Below are 23,123 nucleotides of genomic sequence, written 5' to 3'. Positions count from 1 at the left end.
TTAATTTTACTTTTATTGGTATCTATTTTTATTTTTGACATTTACCGATAGCTGCTGCATTTTCCACCCTAGGCTTATACTCGAGTCATTAAGTTTTCCCAGTTTTTTGTTGCAAAATTAGGGGGGTCGGCTTATACTCGGGTCGGCAAATACTCGAGTATATACGGTAATTATTATGAAGGCATCAGAAACTGCCACAGGTTCTCTCACCTCATACTAAGGAAATCCTAAAAACCTGATCTTTTGTGGATTGTGAGGACTGGAGTTTGTGAAAATCTGCACTAGTAGATCTCCTTATTCTATTATTTATTACCGAAACAACTTTATGCATTTTCTTTTACTAAATAATGTTTGTTTTTCTTTTAGAGATTTTGCCAACTCCTAGTAACAAGGGTCAGCTCACAAAACCATCCACCACACCCTCTCAAAATGTTCTTCGTAAGTAACCATTCTCTGTTTTGTACACTTATGTTGTACGTGTTGGAATTGGTGTCTTCCATTAGCTAACATCATGTAATGTTCCCCAGAGACCTTTCACTGCATTGCTTGATAAGGGCAATGATTACATAAAGGTGGGCCATGTATAAGATCCACGAAAGGATAGTAATCTAATGATTTTTTTAAATAGCTAAAACTTTAGTAGTCAGTGCTACCTACTTTTAGGACCAATGCCAGTGCACCATTGTTCTCAGGGAAGTGAAATTTATGTTACATACTGGTTATTGAATGACCTTTAATCTGCTGTTTAACCACTGGATTCCCTATTGGATTTCACCTTTGGACTTCCTCACCACTCTCTTGCATAATATTTCTGCCTGACCTCCTAGTATTGACCCTGATTTTCTTTGACTACATTTTTTGATGACTATATTGTGACTGTCCCTTCCTCCCTGGCTCTAAACATGTGCACTTTATCCATCTACCCATTTACCAGCAACCAGCTATTCTGTCTACGAAACCCAGTGCCACTTCAGGAAAACCCTGATCTTTATACAGGGGTGAAAGGGTGAGCATCGGGGAGTTCTTGGGGTTTACTAAACTAGATGGCTTATGCGAAGGCTGTCCATGGATGATAGACTGCTATTGGTCTTTGGATGCCAAAAGATGGTGACAATGTTTGTAAAGTGCTGTGGAATATGTTGTGCTATATAAGCATGTATAATAAGACACCACTATGATAAATATGATGCGTTTTAAGTGTATATTTGCCTAAGTTCATCTATAAGAATTAGACTGTATTGATTAAGATACTCAATATCGTATATATATGTACCCATCTCAGTAACCATTGTCTCTGCAAAAACTAGGTTCACATGAGAGTCCTATGGTTAATTTTTGGTTTGCGTTATCTATATTCTGTATATTACCATAACTGCTTTACTTGCATGTCATTTCAGGAGATGGCAGTATAAGATTGGTCAATGGAGCAGACTCCTGTCAAGGGAGAGTAGAAATCTTCTACAAGGGTAACTGGGGGACAATATGTGATGATGACTGGGGAATGAAGGATGCAATTGTTGTATGCAGACAGATTAACTGTGGCGAAGCCTTGGACTATAAAAGCAATGCTTACTTTGGATATGGAACCGGTCTAATACTACTGGACAATGTGAATTGTGATGGATCGGAGTCATACCTATCTGCTTGCTATAGTCTTGGCTGGGGAATTCATAACTGTGGCCACCATGAAGATGCTGGAATCATCTGTGCTGGTAAGTGACACATTGAATATATTAAATCTTCTTGACCCTTCCATTCTAAGGAGCAATAAGTTACAGTGAAGATCCCTGAATAACAGACCTTTTTTAATTTATTCTCTGCTACATTTCTTCTTTTAAAACAGTCATAATCGCTGTACTGCAACCCACACTCTTTTTTGTGATCTGGGAATTAGGAAGACAACACATTTAACCTTTTGTCACCTTTATCAGCTGGTCAAGAATAAACGCTATTCATATAAAGTACACTTCTGTTAATTAGACGTAAGTCTGTAAAAAATGTGCTTGTTTTTTTTAAAATGTTATTGAAATTCCATATGACAGAGGATGGTGCATATTGTAGAGACACATTGGAGACACAGTTAACCGTCCTTTGTTGTCTGCATTAAGGTGTGTATAACTTATAGAAGCTGAAAAGTTCAAGGGAGTCAGAGAATTGGCGAAGAAATCTCATTGATCAACTCCAGAAATATATTTTTTAAGCCATTTTAAGACTTTTCTTTTTGCATTTTTAGAGTTTTTTCTTACCTTCTTTTTTTATTTTTCTCTCAGCACAGCCATATGATGACTGCTTTGTTATGGCACAAATGGTACTTTTGAATAACCTTGTTCATTTAACCATATAATTCACTGAAAAATTGTAAAACATTCCAAGTGCAGTGAAATGATGAAAAAAAAATATCTGCCATTATTTTGGGGGTTTTGATTTTTTGATGTTCATTGACTAATAAAAATGACCAGGTACCATAACTCTGTACAATAAGGCTGTGTTCAAATACGGCATTTTTTTTGGCGGTGTTGTTATTCTTCAGAAAAGAAGCTGTGTTTTATGGTACTAGTAAAAGCTATCAGATTTCATAAATCTCATGTGCATGTGTTTTTTCCCTGTATGAATTTAAGAATTGCAACATTTTTTAACCTCTTTCCCCCCTGAAGGTGGTTTGCACATTAATGATAGGCCAATTTTTACAATTCTGACCACTATGACTTTATGTGGTCATAATTCTGGAACACTTCAACGGATCCCGGTGATTCTGAGATTGGTTTTTCATGACATATTGTACTTCATGGTAGTGGTAAAATTTCTTTAATATGTCTAAGGGGTAACGTTTCTCCTTATGGAGAGTGACATACCAGCTGGCTTGTCAAGATAAGGAGGCTTATTCGCCGTGCAATGCTCCTCTGGGAAATTAAATATGCAAATTGCCTCTTCTGAGAAAAAGAGGATTTAAACTCTATAGCGCCACCTGTTGGAGAGCCCCTGGTGTGCCTATATATAACAATGGTGGGAGCCGATGGATTGCTCCCTGACACTCAAAGGTTAAATGTATTTGATCCTCATGTATGTGATAAAGGTATTACACCCACTGGGGCTGCAGTTAGCTGGGACAGGGTTAACTGTAGTGGCACGCTCAGTTTGGGAGGGGGAACTGAGTGTTAGTGGCAAGTGCAGAAAGTGACAGTCAGTCAGTGTGAGGGCAGCAGTGAGTAACATAGCAATACTGAGACTTCTAAGAACAGTGTGAGCCTAATACTCGGGGCAGTGGATTGCCGCAAATACCCTTCTGTGTGATTCGATCTAGTGGTTTGATGCAACCTCGAGATGGACGTCGGGGGCCAGAGGCACACTCAGCTTGTGAAGCTACCAGGAAAGATGGACTCAGACTACATGGGGCAGAAGGTATAGCAATCCAGATACACTGTGTTCCAGTGTATTATGCACAAAGAGTTTAGGAGTGATAAGGTTAGATTTTTTTTGTTTGTCATTTAAACTCATTGATGGTGATGTGTGTCAGGGCTCTTTATATCACTGAAAGCTATTGCAGATACCTGTGCAAATTAGTTTGGCAGGTGTGTCCAAATAAAGGCAAGACTATTTAAGAAGGCTGTTCCACATTATTAAGTAGCCTACATTTTTTGCCAAAATGGGAAAGAAAAAGGATGTGTCGGCTGTTGAGAAGCAACAAATTGTGGAGTATTTAGGTCAAGGCATGACTACAATCAACATTGCCAAGACTCTTCATCGTGATCATCGCACAATCAATAAGTATGTAGCTGATTCCCAGCACACACGTGTGCGTGCTGATAAGGAAAAATTGAGGACTCTTTCCAACAGGCAATTGCGTAAGGTTAAAAGAGCAGCTGCAAAAATGCCTTGTCATAGCAGCAGACAGGTTTTTGAAGCTGCTGGTGCCTCCATCATTCCCAGAACAACAAGATGCAGGGTCCTTCAGAGGTTTGCAGCTGTGCGTAAGCCATCCTGTCGACCACCTCTATCCACTGCACACAAGCAGAAACGGCTCCAGTGGGCCAAACGATACATGAAGACTGACTTCCAAACTGTTTTGTTCACCAATGAGTGCCGTGCAATGCTCGATGGTCCAGATGGATGGAGTGGAGGATGGCTGGTTGATAGACACCCCATGAAAAAACGGCTAAGGCGCCAACAAGGAGGAGGTGGAGTAATGTTTTGGGCTGGAATCATGGGGAGAGAGATTGTCGGCCCCTTTATGATCCCTGAAGGGGTAAAGATGAACTCCATAATCTATGTGGAGATTCTAAAACAACACTTCCTGCCATGGTTCAAGAGGAAGAACTGTGCTTTCCGCAGCAAGATCATTTTCATGCATGATAATGCACCGTCTCATGCTGCAAAAAACACATCTGCATCTCTGGCTGCTATGGGCGTAAAAGAGGACAAACTTATGGTGTGGCCACCATCTTCCCCTGACCTCAACCCCATTGAGAACCTCTGGAGCATCATCAAAAGGAGTGTCTATGATGGCGGGAGGCAGTTCACATCTAAGCAACAGCTCTGGGAGGGTATTCTGTCCACATGCAAAACAATTGAAACAGAAACCATCCAAAAACTGACAAATTCAATGGATGAGAGAGTTCAGAAGCTTCTTTCGAACAAGGGGTCCTATGTGCAAATGTAACATCACCTAGAATAAAGATTTCACTTGAAAACTGTTTGATTTCATTTTGTAATAAGCTGATAATGCTTATAACTTCACAATTGACCATTTTTTTGTTCAAAATAAAAAAAAAGGTTGAAAACTCTGCTGTGCATAATAATTTGGAACATGCATTTTGAGTGTTTATTTTTTTTTAAACATACTGTTTTCATAGGCAGTTTGTTCCAAAACATTGCAATTGTACTAGAATAGTAGATGACTGGAAAATAACAATGACTGCAATTCAGATAGGTAATTTAGAGAAAATATGAGGGAATATTATTTGCATAATAATTTGGAACACAGTGTATACTGCAAGAGGTGAGGAGCTAGGAAAGCTAGACATAGGGATATGCCACCTATACCGAGAACGAGGGCTGAAGTTGTATCCGGTACCTGTGTGAAAGATGACAACCCATTGGGCCTTATCCTTTGAATCTGCTTGTACAGACTGCCATTCACAAAGTAAAAGTCTGTTTTTTATGAACCACGTGTCTCCTGAGTTAAATTGCTGCCCTGGTTCCAGAAGGATTCTTGGAGTCATAAGAGGCCTACAGGCCAGAAGTAAGTGGAAAGCACCACATACTCAGCAGCACACTGGGACTGAGACACTCCTTGTATGTAGAAAGCCGGAGCGAGTGGAGATCGAAGCTCACCCATGACTACCTCACTTGGGCATCTTACATTTGGCGTAGTCAGCAGGATGCGATTACCTTGCATGAAGAAAGCGGGGAAAATATGGTTTATGGCGCAGATGAAAGAGTGCCGGAATACATGCGGCCCAAGATGGCTGCCCGAAGCATGGATTCCAAGACGGCGACTGCGGCAGTGAAGAGAAGAAGCGCCACCTATCGTAGGTGTGGATGGAGCCCGAGAGTGCAAAAAGATGTTCAGCCCCCACGAGTGACTGCCTAAAGAATGATGGTCCCAGTGGTCAGAGGTCAGCCTGGAATAGGATATACATTCCGGAGGTAGGTGTGATGCAGTGTGAGGTGTAGCGCGATATGTGAGAAAATGCGCTGGAAGGGTCCACGTCTAAGGGTACCGTCACACAGTACCATTTACATCGCTACGACGGCACGATTCGTGACGTCGCAGCGTCGTATGATTATCGCTCCAGCGTCGTAGACTGCGGTCACACGTTGCAATCACGGCGCTGGAGCGATGCCGAAGTCCCCGGGTAACCAGGGTAAACATCGGGTTACTAAGCGCAGGGCCGCGCTTAGTAACCCGATGTTTACCGTGGTTACCAGCGTAAAAGTAAAAAAAACAAACCGTACATACTCACCATCTGATGTCCGTCAGGTCCCTTGCCGTCTGCTTCCTGCTCTGACTGAGATCCGGCCGTACAGTGAGAGCAGAGCGCAGCGGCGACGTCACCGCTGTGATCTGCTCTCACTTTCCGGCCGGCAGACAGTCAGAGCGGAAAGCAGACGGCAAGGGACCTGATGGGCATCAGATGGTGAGTATGTACGTTTTTTTTTTTTTTACTTTTACGCTGGTAACCACGGTAAACATCGGGTTACTAAGCGCAGCCCTGCGCTTAGTTACCCGATGTTTACCCTGGTTACCCGGGGACTTCGGCATCGCTCCAGCGCCGTGATTGCAACGTGTGACCGCAGTCTACGACCAGCGAACGCATCGCTGGATCGCTGTCACACACAACGATCCAGCGATGACAGCGGGAGATCCAGCGACGAAAGAAAGTTTCAAACGATGTGCTACGACGTACGATTCTCAGCTGGGTGCCTGATCGCAGTAGCGTGTCAGACACTGCGAGATCGTAACGATATCGCTAGAACGTCACGAATCGTGCCGTCGTAGCGATAAAAATGCCACTGTGTGACGGTACCCTAAAGGTGGAGCAGCTGGAAGTGTAGTGTGACGCAGCGGTCATGCCAGTAGTTTGGCCTTGGAAGAGGTGGAGTCAGGCGCACATGAAGGCATTCTGCACCATTTTTCCTGTGACAAGCGAGAGGTGAGACCGCAGCAGGAGGATCTCACAGAAAATGGCACACAGTTGTCAGAACTCGTGCGGGTTGTACAGCAGTCTGGAAGACGTTGATGAGGAAGAGCTGGTGGAAATCATCACACCGGGGCCGCAAGATGCAGCCAGCATGCAGCTGGAGCTGTTCAAGAGCCAACAGTGCCCCCGCCAATGTTGTTGCAGTGGACAACGATGCCACAGCTGGATGTGGGTCTCCTGACCCATGAAATGCGGATAATGTGCTGGAGCAGGATATTGGCGGGTTAAGTTCCCTTGGCTGAGGAGGAAGCTACCCCGGAGGGTGTGATGGTGGCATCCGTACAAACTGATGTCCATTTTTTCATGAGTGCACCAATGTACATATAATCGGGAAATATTTTTCAGGCACAGTGCAAAGCTCAGAAGGCGAAGAGCGCCTGATTTTACTGTTATGGTTTGCAGGTGCCATGGCCAACTGGGAGAGCCCATGAGGTGCCAAAACAGCAGAATCCCCCATAAGTGATTCCATTTTACAAACTACACCACTCAATTAATTCATCTAGGGGTGAAGTGATCATATTGACACCACGGCTGTGTGACAGAATTTTATACCATTGGGCAGTGAAGAAAAATAACTACATTTTTACCACCAAAATTTGAGCCTCAGATTTTACATTTTCACACAAGAAGTGGCTAAAAATGGCACCATAATTTGTCCCTCAATTTCTACTAAACATGGCAATACCCCATGTCTGGCTACAGTACTACTTATCCATACAGAGAGAGACTTGGGAGAAATGGATCGCTATTTGCCTCCTGGAGTGCAGATTTTCCTAGAACAGTTTGTGGACTCCATATACAGAATCCCCCCTCGTGACCCCATTTTGGAAATTATACCCCTTTGGGAATTTTACAGGTGTAGTGATGATTTTGACTCCATGGGCAGAGGTGTCAAACTGCATTCCTCGAGGGCCGCCAACAGGTCATGTTTTCAAGATTTCCTTGTATTGCACAGGTGTTAATTTAATCACCTGCACAGAATGATTCCAGCACCTTGTGGAATGCTAAGGAAATCCTGAAAACATGACCTGTTGGCGGCCCTCGAGGAATGCAGTTTGACACATCTGCTCCATGGGTGTTTTCCAGAAACAAGCGGCAATGAATGTTGCCGATTGAAAATTGCAAACTGCCATTGTAGTGACCAGTACGCTGTAGTGACCAGTACGTTGCAGTCACCAGAACGTTATGCACAGCCCCTGCTTCTGGAGACATGCAGCCATGAGTTGGGCGGGCTCTCATCACTTCAGAAATGCCAAGCATGTGGATGTAAAATGTAGTTTAGACACTGTGGGGCTCAGAAGGGAGGTGGCATTTGGATTTGGGAGCGGAGAATTGAACGAATTTCTTTTGGATGTTAAGGAGCCATTTCGCTTTTACAGAGCCTTTGTACCACCGGTAACATGGAAGCCCCCTATATTTCTGTTAACAGGTGACAGACCAGAGTGGGGACTTGCTTTTTTGTGGATTGAGTTGAAGCTTTTATTGGGAACATTTTACCTAACATTTGGGATCACATTTATCAGGAGCTCTACGCTGAACACTTACTTTGGGGTTTCCTATAATGAGGCAGCAGAATTACTCTGGACTCCATCTGACCTCTTTTCAGCGGTGTACTTCTATTTAGAATTTCACAAAACTGAGGGCAACGGCACTTTCATGCAATCCTAAAAAGATGGGCACCTCCAGATCACAGGTCAGACGGCATCCGCAGTGCCTCCATCTGCCTCATTATAGGGAATCTTCCATTGAGGATTCCATCTGAATCACATATTTCAGAGATTTACACGGAAATCCCAGTGTAAGCACTCAATGCAGAGTGCAGGATAAATGTGCGCCAAGCCATACCAAATATGTGTACTTTTGTTTATTTTTCATACATATATTTATTTATGAGTACAATATCTTTTGATATTTTTATTATTATTTTTCATTTTTTTATGTTGTTACAATTATTTAAATAAATGTTTCCTTTTTTTAACTTTTTTACTTTGTCCCAATATGGGACTAATTTTTTTTGCCGGCTGATCGCTATGCAAACTGTCAGCTCTGCACTGACAGATAGATAAAGTTGTTGATCATGCTCTGAGCATGATCTAGCAACTTTACTTAGTCCCTCTACCCTGGAATTGGAGACTATTATCCCTCTGTCGGCTCCCGAAATGCTGCAATCACATTTGATTGAAGCATTTAGGGGGTTAAAGTATGGGATGGACCACTCCTGGCACTGAGTGCCTGTTTAAGCACCAACCCCATGAAGCAAATATATACGTGGAGAAGCAAAGATCTATTTGAATAAAATTCAACTTTTATTAATGATTAAAACCAAATACATATAAAAAAGCAGAATGTCTCACATAGAGGACGGCCCGGACCAAAAATGTCAAGCTTGCAAGTATATTAAGGACCAATAAAATACACGGGCATCACCATGCAATAATGCAATAAAAAGAATTGTCTAAAGATGCTATTTAAACACAGATGGCAACTATAATAATCTAGTTGCATATATATGAAGAAATAAAGTGCCTAGTGCTCAATGTCCTCAAAATGATCTATTGGTAAAGTGTCCAGATCATAAAATAAAGTCTTAATAGGTGTATATGCCCAGGATATCAAAGAACAATTTATCATGCATGAAGGCAAAGCAATATAGCAGATGGTACTGGTATTTGTATCTGAGTAATAGCCTCATGAACCAAAAAGTGGTCATCAGTAAAGGGAGGTTAAATAACCATAAGACAGTTAGTCAAAGTGAATACCTGCAAATAATAAAGCAAAAAGATATACCTGAGAGGGTCTGAAAAGCCATTTCCTCACCCAGATGCGCATTTCACCACTGTCTTTTTTCCTGGGGGCGTGGCTAGGTGAGGGGAGGTGATCTATTTATGTAAGTGCCTGACCAATAGAGGTGGAAAGTGTGCCCAGTGAGAGGATTGGCATTATCAATGCATGATGCAGATGCCATGCCCCTGGAACAACATAACTTCCGAGGAAGAGCTCCGTGAACCGCTTGCGTGGAACATCTGTGGCACATCCGGAAGTCAGCCGGGGTCTGGAAATCAGCGCATGAGTACTGCCAATGGAAACCGGGTAAGATGCGATGTGCTTGAAAGCAAACAGATACTGACAACAAGATAGCAGAACAGAGATAGATTTATTGAATGTGAGTAAAGTGCCTACGTGCAAAATTACATACATATTCACATGAAAATAAAAAAATTTAAAACACCTTAATGCCCAATCCCCGATGCCCTTATCTCCTAGAAATAATGTAAAACAATTAACCAACATATACTCACCTGTCTGCTGTAGTCCAGGTGTCCCACGGCAATCTCACGTGTAGAACAGTCACATTGACTGCTCTACCCGACTGCCGGCAATACACTGACAGGAGGTAATCTCTCCCGCAGTGTATCACTGAGCTGACATGAGAGTTCACCATAGTTCATCAGCTCCGGTGCTCTCACTTACAGCACCACTGCCTGAGAACTTTCCCATGCAACAGTGGTGCTGTAAGAGAGATGACAGGAGCTGATCAGCTGATAAACTCTGGTAAACTTTCTCATGGCAGCTCAGTGATACACTGCGGGAGCGATTACCTTCTGTCAGTGTACCGACGGCGGTCTTTGAAAGCAGTCACATCACTGCTCTCAAAATGAACAGGATCATCATGGCACATTATGGATTATCTTCTCTGCAGACAGGTGAGGAATATTGTGGTTTATTATTTTATTTTTGTTGCAGGAGCCATTGGAGTCAGTGGATTAGGCGTTCGGTAAGTATGGTTTAATTAACATTCATTAAAGGAGTCTGTGTCATTATTTAAAATAAATAACTTTATTCTGGGTGTCTGTGTTTTTATACAATTTCACTATGGGGTTACTAATGGATAGGTTTCTTATAGACGTCTCTCCATTACTAACCTGTGGGCTTGATGTCATCTGACAATACAAAGGTGACATCAACCCCACAAATATGAACCCCACTTGCCACTGCTACAGGGCAATTGGGAAGAGCAAGGCAAAGCGCCAGATTTCTCGCATCTCATAGATGGCCCTTTTCTGGGGCAGCTGAGCTGATTCTTTTAGTCTGGGAGGGGCCAATATCCGTGACCTCTTCCTAGGCTATTAAGATCAGCCCACAGCTGTCTGCATAGCCTTTGCTGGTTATTAACTATAGGGGCACCCCACATCATTTTTTTTGGGGGGTCCCCTATTTTAATAGCCAGGAAAGGCTAAGTACAGTATCAACATAGTGCATCCTAATAAAGGGCAAATGTATACATTGGAAACTTTCAAAGAAATTACAGTAAACACTACAAAATGCAATGCGAAAGAAGCATTAATTGTTTGTATAATGCACAGAGCTACTTTTCTACCACTTTCAGTACAACTGAAATGTATATCAACAAATTCATCACCTAATAAGAATTAAATGACACTTCTCATTCTGTAACGATCTATACGAAAAAGCTATCAAGTACTCAATAAACATTAGTGTCAATCTACTCTGACTGCTCTAATAAATGCCGGTGTGAGAACTGGAATTTTTCCCATATTTATTAACAACCACAACACATTAGAGATGATTATTTCCCTTGAAGTATTCATCTGCATATTATTAGGAGTGCTGGAATCACAGATCGTTTACAAATTATTTACTATATTACTTAATGTTACTATTGAAATCGTATAGCTTCTGACTTGCTAGGTGAGAATGAGCTGCTGTATTTTCCAAGCTCGCATTATTGCATGTCAAAAACTGTACGTACCTTGCCCTGGGTTGTTATCAACCCAACCTGTGATAATGCATGTATACTTATCAAACATGACATAGAATAAACAAAACATAGAATAAATTAAACATTCAATATATTTCCATTTTTGTTTAATTTAAAAAACTGAAATATCTTAATCCACATAATATTTTTTCTCTTGTTGTGTTATGATTTACTAATGTCCAGGTCTGGGAATTTTAACTACAACTCCAAGCAGCAGTCCTATGGCCCATGACACTGCAGAGTCATTTAGTGACACTGCCACAGGTAAATGAGACATATTAACTTGAGGTATTTCTATGGTATGTTTGCTAACACACAATTTACTGTGCATTTTCTCTCTGTTTATAGTTACATGGAGAGGAAGTCAACCGTCTTCAGAGAGAGATTTGATCACAACAGTATTTTTACAGCCGTGGAGGAAAAGTAAGTTATTTTCTTCTTTTACCTTTTTTCCTAATATTTTTATCCTATGCTATCAAATTAAAAATAGTTAAGAAATATCTACACACCTCTATAATATTAGAAACCTAAGAGACATGCACATTTATTCCATATATTTTAATTTTTATTGGGATACTTACAAACTTTTACCAATATCACCAGTCCAACAATTGATAATTTTCATGCAGAAATGATTCTGAAATATTCCAGGACATGAGATGGAAATCTGGGAGCTGTGGATAACGTCCCATACAGTGGGTACAGAGAGTATTCAGATACCTTTAAATTTTTCACTCTTTGTTTCATTGCAGCCATTTGGTAAATTCCAAAAAGTTCATTTTTTTCTAATTAATGTACACTCTGCACCCCATCTTGACTAAAAAAAACCCAGAAATGTAGTAATTTTTGCAAATTTATTAAAAAATAAAAACTGAAAGATCACATGGTCATAAGTAGTGTTGAGCGATACCGTCCGATACTTGAAAGTATCGGTATCGGAAAGTATCGGCCGATACCGGCAAAGTATCGGATCTAATCCGATACCGATACCCGATACCAATACAAGTCAATGGGACACCAAGTATCGGACGGTATCCTGTATGGTTCCCAGGGTCTGAAGGAGAGGAAACTCTCCTTCAGGCCCTGAGATCCATATCAATGTGTAAAAGAAAGAATTAAAATAAAAAATAGGGATATACTCACCCTCTGATGCGCCCTGGACTTTACCGCCGTAACCGGGAGCCGTTGTACCTAAGAATGCGCGCTTGAAGGGCCTTAAATGACGTCACGGCGCTCTGATTGGTCCGTAGCGGTCGCGTGACCGCTACGCGACCAATCACAAAGCCGTGACGTCACCTAAGGTCTTTCAAGCGCTTGAAATACCTTAGAAGACGTCCGCAGCTTCTGATTGGTCGCGTAGCGGTTGCGTGACCGCTACGCGACCAATCACAAAGCAGTGACGTCATCTAAGGTCTTTCAAGCGCTTGAAAGACCTTAGGTGACGTCACGGCTTTGTGATTGGTCGCGTAGCGGTCACGCGACCGCTACGCGACCAATCAGAAGCTGCGGACGTCTTCTAAGGTATTTCAAGCGCTTGAAAGACCTTAGGTGACGTCACGGCTTTGTGATTGGTCGCGTAGCGGTCACGCGACCGCTACGGACCAATCAGAGCGCCGTGACGTCATCTAAGGCCCTTCAAGCGCGCATTTTTAGGTACAACGGCTCCCGGTTACGGCGGTAAAGTCCAGGCTGCGTCGGAGAGGTGAGTATATCCCTATTTTTTATTTTAATTCTTTCTTTTACACATTGATATTAATCCCGATACCAATTCCCGATACCACAAAAGTATCGGATCTCGGTATCGGAATTCCGATACCCGCAAGTATCGGCCGATACCCGATACTTGCGGTATCGGAATGCTCAACACTAGTCATAAGTATTCAGACCCTTTGCTCAATATTGAGTTGCTAAATTGGGTTTAGGTCAGGGCTCTGGATGGGCCAGTCAAGAATGGTCACAGAGTTGTTCAGAAGCCACTCTTGTTATTTTAGCTGTGTGTTTAGGGTCATTGTCTTGTTGGAAGGTGAACTGCAGAAATTCTATTGTAACCTTGGCCAGATCTGTGCCTTGCCACAATTCTGTCTCTGAGCTCCTTGACCAGTTCCTTTGACCTTATGATTCTCATTTGGTCTGACGTACTGTGAGCTGTGAGGTCTTATATAGACAGGTGTGTGCCTTTGCACATCAAGTCCTATCAGTTTAATTAAACACAGCTGGCCTCCAATGAAGGAGTAGAACCATCTCAAGAAGGATCACAAGGAAATGGACAGCATGTGGCTTAAATATGAGTGTCTGAGCAAAGGGTCTGAATACTTATTAACATGTGATATTTTATTTTTTATTTTTTATTAAATTTGCAAAAATTTCTACATTTCTGTTTTTTTCAGTGAAGATGGGGTGCAGAGTGTACATTAATGTGAAAAAATGAACTTTTTTGAATTTACCAAACGGCTGCAATGAAACAAAGAGTGAAAAATTTAAAGGTGTCTGAATACTTTCCGGACCCACTGTACATGTCATAGCTGTGGGCTCTATTAGAAACATTAAAATAGGACCCAGCATCACCAGGTTATGACCCAGGCCTTATTAGTCCCAGAATTAAAAGACCTGTATAGCATTAGGGAATATAGACTTCATTGATTGGGGGTGTGGGGTGTTCCTCGCCTAACCCCTTCTTTTAGTTAGAATTTAAAGAGATATTCCCAGAATCACAATGTGATCTTATAATAATGTACGCGTATATGTATTTGCGACAGTATAGCTCAGTTTTGAATCTGCCCCGTTTTACACATATCACCCGACAAATGATACCCCTTTAGGCTCTATTTCCACTTCAGTTGCCATTGGGACCATTTTACTGTAGTTCTATTGCTCCTGACTGATCATGGGTAGTGCACACTTTCTCATCCGCCAGCATAGCTCTTCTCTGGGTTTGTCTAGATTGGAGCTGCTCCTGTGTGAGATGGTGTCAGGAGAAGCAGCAGGGCAATATGCGTCAACAGAGCAGCAATTGGAGTTTCACACAACTGATCTGTCAGCAGCAGGCAGCAAACCCAGTTCGACTGCAGTACCAAGTAATTGCAAAATCCATTGTAGAAAAGTGCAGGATAGTTGAGCTCTGCTAGAAACCAGCTAAAAGTTATCTAAAACCACACAGACAGCTATACTGATATAGTTGGCAGAAGATAAAATAAAAAAGGCAGAGTACTGTACTTAAGCAGAGAGTGCACAGAAGCATAAGATGAATTATACAGATTATTTTTATGATAATTCGGAGAGGTAGGGCTAGTCAGGAACACACAGCAGAGAGGAGAGAGAGGTCTGAAACATTGGGGAGAAGCAAGGTACTGCTGGGAAATTTAGTTTTAGTAGATGAGAATAGGACCGTCCATTCAGCTATGTGAAATGCTTATTGTCACCTTATTTACATTTGGTACAATGTCAGCTAAATATGAAAAGGTTTTGTCCAAACTGATAGCCTTCAGATGTGTCCATGATGTCATTTTCCACAATGTAATTTGTCAGGACTCAAACTCTGCAACTCCAGTGCACCAGCTCTTCCACTTGAGCTATTCAGCTCTCTAGACAGTTCTTTGCCAGTCCAGATACCACTACCTGTATTGTTTCTGATAGGCTTCATCTTGTGATTTCCTGATTGAACATCCTATATAAACCAGCCCCCTCCCAACCCGAGACCATAATACCAGCTGACCCTGGTACCATAGAGGATAGCTGGAAGTGATGACTCTGCTCACATGCACTGTCCTTCCGCAGTTGTAGGCATGTCCCACCAGTTGCAGTCTCCTCACGGATCTTCTCTGCTTGACCGTTGCTGGAAGTCTCTCAGGATTAGACTTAAGTGGACCAGGTCTCGGCTCTTGAAGGGCGACATCTGATCTCTTGAGCTTTACTGACGTGGTGCACGGATAATGTGTGCAAACTGTAAAGCGCTGCGGAATATGTTAGCACTATCAGGGCCTTGTCAGGCGATGGCCGACACCTTGCTGTCATAGGCTTTCTGTTGAGACCAGTGTAGGCCTCAGCAACATCCCTGGAGCCAAATCTGTCTGCAGTTTGGTACGCAGGGCTTTTATATCCAGGAAGTCCTTCCTGTGAGTCACCTGATCAGGTCCAGCACACAAAGTCACTCCCCCTGCGTATATTCCAGCACCATTCGGTTCCGCTTGATTTTGCCTGGCCACCTGATGGCAGTCTCTCCTCATTAATGGCACATCCTGCAAGGGCTTTTCAGGGATTTCACTGCTTCTTGTTACACTGCCACTCCTGTGGACCGACTTCTGATTTCCCTACTGACTACGCTACCACCCTGTCATCCCCCTAGTGATTGTAATAGTAAAACCTCCAATCCAGTCCAGATCATAACATAACTAGATTATTTGTTTTAAAGCAGAATTTTCAATGTTTAGAGATATGTGCACCTGTTTGATCCATACATAAAATACACTCAAGCATGTCGACCCTTGCTTTTAGGGACACCAGATCAATTATAATGTAAGAAAGCATTTCTAATGGAGTCTCCTTTAGTTTGAATAAACTTCTTTGTAATTACTACAAATCAATTTAAACAGACCTCAATTTCACGAGACAAAGAAGCCAATTACCTACATAAAATAGTAGCAATTTAAAGGAGGCAATACCTCTTTCATACATCCAACTAAACTTCATTAAGGAAAGAAAGGAAAAATAAAGGCATATCATTGCTTTTCAGAAGAAAACAATATCCAATGAAGTCAGAAAATGATGCAAGGTTGCATTTTCATAATTTTACATTTAACTAAATATAATTCTAATTGAAGCAATAAACCACAAATGTAAAATAATTGTTCAATACTAATTGTTCTACATAAAAGAAAATAAGAAGTCTTATTTAGGTAAAAACTGTTAGCTTTGTATAAAAAAACAACAACATATTTTGTTACATTAATTGTTCTTCCCTTTTACCCACCAGGTGGCAGTATTAGACTAGTAAATGGAAATAGCAGCTGCCAAGGAAGAGTGGAAGTGCTTTATCAGAATACTTGGGGTACTGTATGTGATGATGACTGGGATTACAACAACGCACAGGTGGTTTGCAAGCAGATGGGTTGTGGTCCTGCTATTGTGGCTACAACTCTTAGTTATTTTGGCTATGGCAGTGGTCCCATCCTCCTTGATAATGTAGATTGTGTTGGTACTGAGAAAGATCTAATCGAATGCTTCAACCTAGGTTGGGGGCAGCATAATTGTGGACATCATGAAGATGCTGGTGTAATTTGTCAAGGTAAATATGTTTTACCTGATTCATAAGCCAACTGTATAACAAAAAGGCAATGTGAATGTAGCCTATTATATTGTGTTTTCTCCATGGTGTCATGGTTAGTAATGAGCAAGTATACTCGTTGCTCGGGTTTTCCTGAGCACGCTCAGGTGATCTCCGAGTATTTGTAAGTGCTCGGAGATTTAGTTTTTGTTTCCCCAGCAGGATCATCTACGGCTGTTAGCCAGCCTGAGTATATGTGGGGGTTGCCTGGTTGCTAGGGATTCCCCACATGTATTCACACTGTCTAGCAGCTGTAAATCATTCAGCTGAGGCGACGAAAACTAAATCTCCGAGCACTTACAAATACTCGGAGATCATCCGAGCGTGCTCAGGAAACCCGAGCAACGAGTATACTCGCTCATCACTAGTCATGGTGTTTCAGAGCCAGATCTGTGAAGTTCAGACATAAAAACTATGACACTTTTAAAACAAAGAAAGTAACTCTGGAGCACACAGTACCGCACTAATAAGTGAACTACTCTACATTCTTGCATTTCTATATATATGAGTTTCATTATAAAAGTGTAAAATGGCTTAAAGCACCACTCCAGCATTTTATTTATTTATTTCAGTCTTGGAGTAGGGCTACTAAACTAAATTCCCTTACCCTAGTATTGTACTTACCAGCCACCATCTTCAGCTCTTCCCTGCACTGCTCTAGTCCCGATCCGCCATCTCCTAACCGCGACTTCTGACTGACCAGAAGTCAGAGGTAACAGTCACAAGTTCTCAATGTAAGGGTGGAGACAGACTGCCATATTTAACGTGCGAGAATCGCATTGTAAACCTCATACAGGCTGTCGGCTCTCCTGACCTGTGCTTGACATCTGCATCGTAATCCATCACGCTGTCATGCTCAGGACAGGAGAGGTGCCAGGCCAGTCCGTGCAGTGCGATGCGGTTCTCGCATGAGAAATACGGCAGTCTGTCTCTGCCCTAAGTCTGAGAGCTGCTCTCTGGCTCTCATAGACTCACACTGAGCTATTATGACCTCTGGCTTGCCCAGCAAACACTGGAGCGATTCAGCAGGTCACAAACTGCTTGAGACTGACCATAGCAGCAGAGCTGCGTCGATAAAAGATGAAGACAGATGCTGGTAAGTATAAGGCTGCCGTCATACTCGCAGTATTTGGTCAGTATTTTGCATCAGTATTTGTAAGCCAAAACCAGGAGTGGAACAATTAGAGGAAAAGTATAATAGAAACCACTTCTGCATTTATCACCCACCACCGGTTTTGGCTTACAAATACTGATGTAAAATACTGACCAAATACTGCTAGTGGGACGGCAGCCTAAGACTAAGTGCAGGGAACTTAGATTAGTGACACCACTCCAGCGCTGCAATAGAAAACCCAACAGGAGTGTGGTTTTAAAAGAGTTTTACCACGGTAAAAATTGCATCTCATCTAAAAGATCTTGGAAGAATAATGCACTTCAGAAATAGAATTCAATACCAGAAATGCACCATTTTATTTACATTAGGCATACCTTTGTAACCCAATCATTGGTCTTCTAATTTGCTTCAAATCGCATTGTTCATCATCAGTACCCTTCTCCTGCTATAGCTGAGCATGCACTCATGATATCTGTTAGTATTCAGACGGAGAGCACACATGTGTAAGGAAGTGGAGGTACTGCCCACAACTGGTCTTGAAGATATGATGTTAGTATGTAATGCATTGCATAGTTTTAAATGTGATTTAGTCTGTTTAGCAATTTGCATGCTCTTAGTTGGGTATAGTTAGAGTTAATAGTTGGGACTAGCCCAGAATGGGAGGTGCTACATGGGTATACAAGAGACAGATTCATGGTAGTGAATCAGATAGGGCCTAACATTTAGTAGTGAAAGACCTAAGGTGTAATAGCTTGCAGAATTGCATGTTAAAAAGTGTGTTCTATGATAAGGAGGACATCAGATAATATGTCCTAAGGACCCAGAAAATGTGAAGAGTCATTTAACAGATTGAAATCCAGGCCAGGGAGGCCAATTAAATGCTACAGAACTTTTCCCAAGGGGGAGCAGAAGGCCCATTTAAAGAGGATTGAAGGCAGGGAAGGAATAGTGTCAGCAGGATGCTAGTGAACAGTGGTCTATGGTGAAAGGAAGCTCAATTGTCTATATTCAAAGGAAGCTATTGTTGACATATTGGGACCTAAATTCTCCTACGGAAAGCAACGGACTTTCCAGTGAGGAGTTGCAGCTGTTAAAATCTTTCATGAAAATCTAGTGTACTGCTAGTTCAGATTACAACTGTAGTAAAAGTGGGCGGGATCTGCTCACGTGTGTGATGTCACTTCTCCTCCCCTTCTGGGCGTTTGCAAAAAGATCACTATAATGTGATACTGACATGTGAACAGTGTCATTGAAGACTGTTGTCAGCGTTGATTCTGACTTTTCTGCTAAGTGAAATGAAAATTAAAATGGTGTCCATTCCCCACAGTGCAGTATGAAAATGCAATACAAGTCCTCAATTTTGTGGGGATTTTATTAACATTCACTGCATGATAAAAAAAGATAATTTTTTAACATATATTTTTGAGCAAAAGATCAGAAGTTAAAAATAAAAAATACAGAAAAAAAAAATTGTTTTGTGGCACCATTTTCTAAAACCCGTTTATTTGCCCGTCGATGGAGAGATGTGAGGGTTTTTTATTTTGTGTGATGAGCTGATGCTTTTATTAATACCATTTTAGTGTACATTCAGTGGGAGAAATAAGTATTTGATCCCTTGCTGATTTTGTAAGTTTGCCCACTGACAGACATGAACAGTCTATAATTTGTTAAGGAGGTGTGGTGACCGAAAAAAATACATTCTGGCTTTTTGATTATCTTTCTGTCTATAGCATATACCATAAAATTACATTTTGATAGTGGACTTATAAATGCGGTGATAGAAAGTATTTTCAGTTTTTTTATTTATTTGTAAAGAAGAACTCCCATTAATATTTGTATTCCTTCAACCTGTGTAAAATTGTAAGTACTGTAGTGAAATGTATTGATTTACTCACAGCTCCGTCTTCACTTTGTTCACAACGCTGCTCCGGTCCTCTCAGTCATGATGGTGATTCAGACCAGTTGGATCACACTGCAGTTTGTGTGAGCCGGAAGTCCCTATTACAGGCGACGTGTATGGAGCTGACGCTCTGTATGCTTATATAGTAAAAGTGTCTTCCAGCTGTGAGGATAACTATATAGTCTAGCATTAGCAACCACTGCCCTGAACCTTCTCTCACCACCACTGGCCAGACTTCCTGTCCCTACACAGCGCTGAACACTGAGTAATTGGTGACAAGGGGATATTGTAGTTCAGTGCAGAGTATTGGGCTACAAAAAATGCTACCTGGTTCCCCAGACATCTTTGTGCTGGGCAGCCCAGGGTGTGTGCTTAGTTTACAGCAGAGGCAGCCACAGTTTAGGAGATACGGTCACTCGCTACCCACAGTTTTCTATGGCCAGGAAGTGCTGTATTTGCGATGTGTAAATGTCATGCTCAGACACTTGCACAAAAGCAAATAAAAATGGCAGCCCCAGTGGCTGCAGAAAAGAAAATGTTAAAAAAATAAATGTTAAAACAGTACATTTTATTTTGTCTTATAAATAGATGTGATTATCATCAAAACTTATTAATAAAAAAAACCCATTGTGAGACATTCCCTTCAATGAATCTTCTTTACCTTCTTAAATAAATGCGCTTTGGTTGGAGCACACTTCAATAATGTCATGTCCAGATTATGAATAGCACAATATGCTGCATATTTCTATTGCTAACCTTGAATGTTGCCATTATTATTCTATTTAGAAATAACAATATATTACATTTCTTAGGTGTGAGAGACTCCGAATTGTTTTTCAAAGGAAGCAGCTTTGATGTGACCACTAAATTAGCAACACCTCCAAAAGATGGTATGTATGGCCTGAGACTCAATGGAATCTCTTAGAGTTGATAAAATTGATTTTCAGGACCCTGGTCAGTACTCCGTCACAGCTGGACCAGGTCACAGTGTACTTGCTATTACTTGACAGAATTCTCCGGGTCTCTACTGATTTGTAGGCCCTGCAACTTTATGACAGTTGTAGACATTCCACTCTGTAGTGTGGAACAAATTCCAAAGTGCTCACTGGACATCATTGTTGAGTGAAGTAGTTTCGAGCTTCCTCTCTCATGTGATTTGGGTCATGATGTCCAGGTTATCAAGTAGACAGAATCATGCCATATAAATAGAATGGAGGAGAGGGTAAGGTGACCTAAGGCAAAAATGTGGCCTCAATTTGGTAGGAGGAAGTAGTGGCTCTTGCACAATGTGTGAGATGCAACTTTTGAGGAGACAATTAGAAGAGACCGGTTAATGAAAGAATATGATTGGAGCACCTAGCCCCTTCCCACAAAAAAGGGATACTATGTTGTACTTACTGGAGGGTTCTAATTGCCATAGGACATAATAGTATCTCTAGTGAATGGCACAGCCATATGGCCTGGTGAAAAAGCTAAGATAAAAGAAGGCCCAGATCTATTCACCACTTAGGCACTGCAGTCAACAGCACCCATAGCATGTCACATTTGACAGAAGCATATGGTTCCTTTGGTTAGCCCACTGTGTTAGAGGGTCCATGGGTTCTGAAGACAGCTGGGATACAGCATGTTTAATATTGGCAGAATTGTACTGCAGGGTGCATTTTTGTAGCTTAAAATGGTAGCCATAAAACCTAAAACTTGTTCTTTAAAAAAGCCTTCAAACAGGTTTGTGAATTGAAAAACAAAAATTGATGGCTCTTAGAATGCATTGATGAAAATCGATCAAAAGATCTGATGTAGAACAATAAAAAATGTCTATGTTGGGAAGGCCTAAAATAGGGCATGTCTTCAAATGGTAAACAAAGTCTCTATTTTAAAGAATTTCAATTTTTTTTTTGCTGATAAAATTACCAATTCTATAATACTTTATATCTGAAATTACTTATTACTGCAGTAGATCTCTACCCAAGAACCCATCTTATCCCAATTGATATCTATATCCAACATTGCGAACTCTAATCAAGAGTTTCAAGTTCTTCTACCCAGTTGACCAGATTGGTTTTATTTAAAATGTTTTACCTAAAAAAAAAATACTTTTCTAAATGTAATATGTTTAAAAAGCTTGTCCAGAACTAACAAATGCATGAACTATTGACTGGATAGCTCATCAGAATCAGATTGTCGCTGTTCCAACATCAATTGCACTTTATCTGTTTCAGCATTTGTAAACAATGTACAGAGTTGGAATAGCATGGCTCCATACATTGTTTAATGGCCATTCCTGGGAACTGCCGCTTATTTCTTATTCAAGTGAATTCACCCCCACTGATTGGATATTCATGACCTATCCTATAGAAGGATAATGTTTTAGTCCTAGTCAACTCCATTCAAATGTTAAAAATTGCTTTTTTGTGCCAACTACATTATTTAAATAACCCAACATTCTAAAGCAATCAGGTATAAACTTCTGGGTAATGAATCTCAACATATACAAGGCCTCTGTCTAAAAGAAGTTAGTTTTTCAAAAATAGGCACAGAGAGGCCACTTTTATGTACAGATAACTGTCATAAAGATCTGTTTTATCCAAAAGACATTAATAGTTAATACAGGGAATCTGTCACTAGATTTTTACTACCCCATATCAGAGTAGGAAAGTGTAGGGCCAGAAACCATGATTACATTGATGTACAGTGGCATGTAAAAGTTTGGGCACCCTTGGTCAAAATTACTGTTATTGTGAACAATTAAGGAAATTGAAGATGAAATGATCCCTAAAAAGCCTAAAGTTAAAGATGACACATTTCCTTTGTATTTTAGGCAATATTGTGTATATATATATATATATATATATATATATATATATATACACACAGTGTGTGTGTGTATGTGTGTATGTGTGTGTGTATATATATATATATATATATATATATATATATATAGTCTTTTTTTTCTCCATTTTAAAAATTACAAAATGGAAAATCGGCTGATGCAAAAGCTTGAAATTTGGGCACACTTGGAGACTTGAGCGCTCAGATAACGTTTACCAAGGTTTCAGACCTTAATTAGCCCATGAGGGCTATGGTTTGTTCATTATCATCTTTAGGAAAGGCCAGATGGCTCAAATTTCCCAACTTGATCAAAACCAAGCGTCCTCTAACCTTGTGCCAAAAAACAGCAGCAATGGGATCTTCTAAGCAGATGCTTAGCACTCTGAAAATGGTGAAGGCCCAGAACGCAAGCGAAGGTTATGAGTAGATGGCAAAGCATTTTCAAGTTACAATTTCCTCAGTTTTAAATGTAATTAAGA

At 41.1% G+C, this 23,123-nt stretch overlaps 1 protein-coding gene across 1 annotated transcript in view; it reads left to right on the top strand.

Moving 5' to 3' along the window:
- SSC4D (scavenger receptor cysteine rich family member with 4 domains) overlaps window positions 1-23,123 on the top strand; it is a 34,339-nt gene that overhangs the window by 6,576 nt on the left and 4,640 nt on the right. Inside the window, exons 2-7 of the mRNA XM_077299639.1 lie at window positions 367-438; window positions 1,398-1,712; window positions 11,665-11,745; window positions 11,830-11,904; window positions 16,451-16,762; window positions 20,628-20,705. Coding sequence (XP_077155754.1) covers window positions 367-438; window positions 1,398-1,712; window positions 11,665-11,745; window positions 11,830-11,904; window positions 16,451-16,762; window positions 20,628-20,705 — 933 coding nt within the window. The remainder of the gene's footprint in view (window positions 1-366; window positions 439-1,397; window positions 1,713-11,664; window positions 11,746-11,829; window positions 11,905-16,450; window positions 16,763-20,627; window positions 20,706-23,123) is intronic.

The sequence above is a fragment of the Ranitomeya variabilis genome, chromosome 3, assembly GCF_051348905.1.
Source record: "Ranitomeya variabilis isolate aRanVar5 chromosome 3, aRanVar5.hap1, whole genome shotgun sequence".
NCBI classification, from domain to species: Eukaryota; Metazoa; Chordata; class Amphibia; order Anura; family Dendrobatidae; genus Ranitomeya; species Ranitomeya variabilis.
This window is presented reverse-complemented; position numbering and strand designations above follow the sequence as displayed.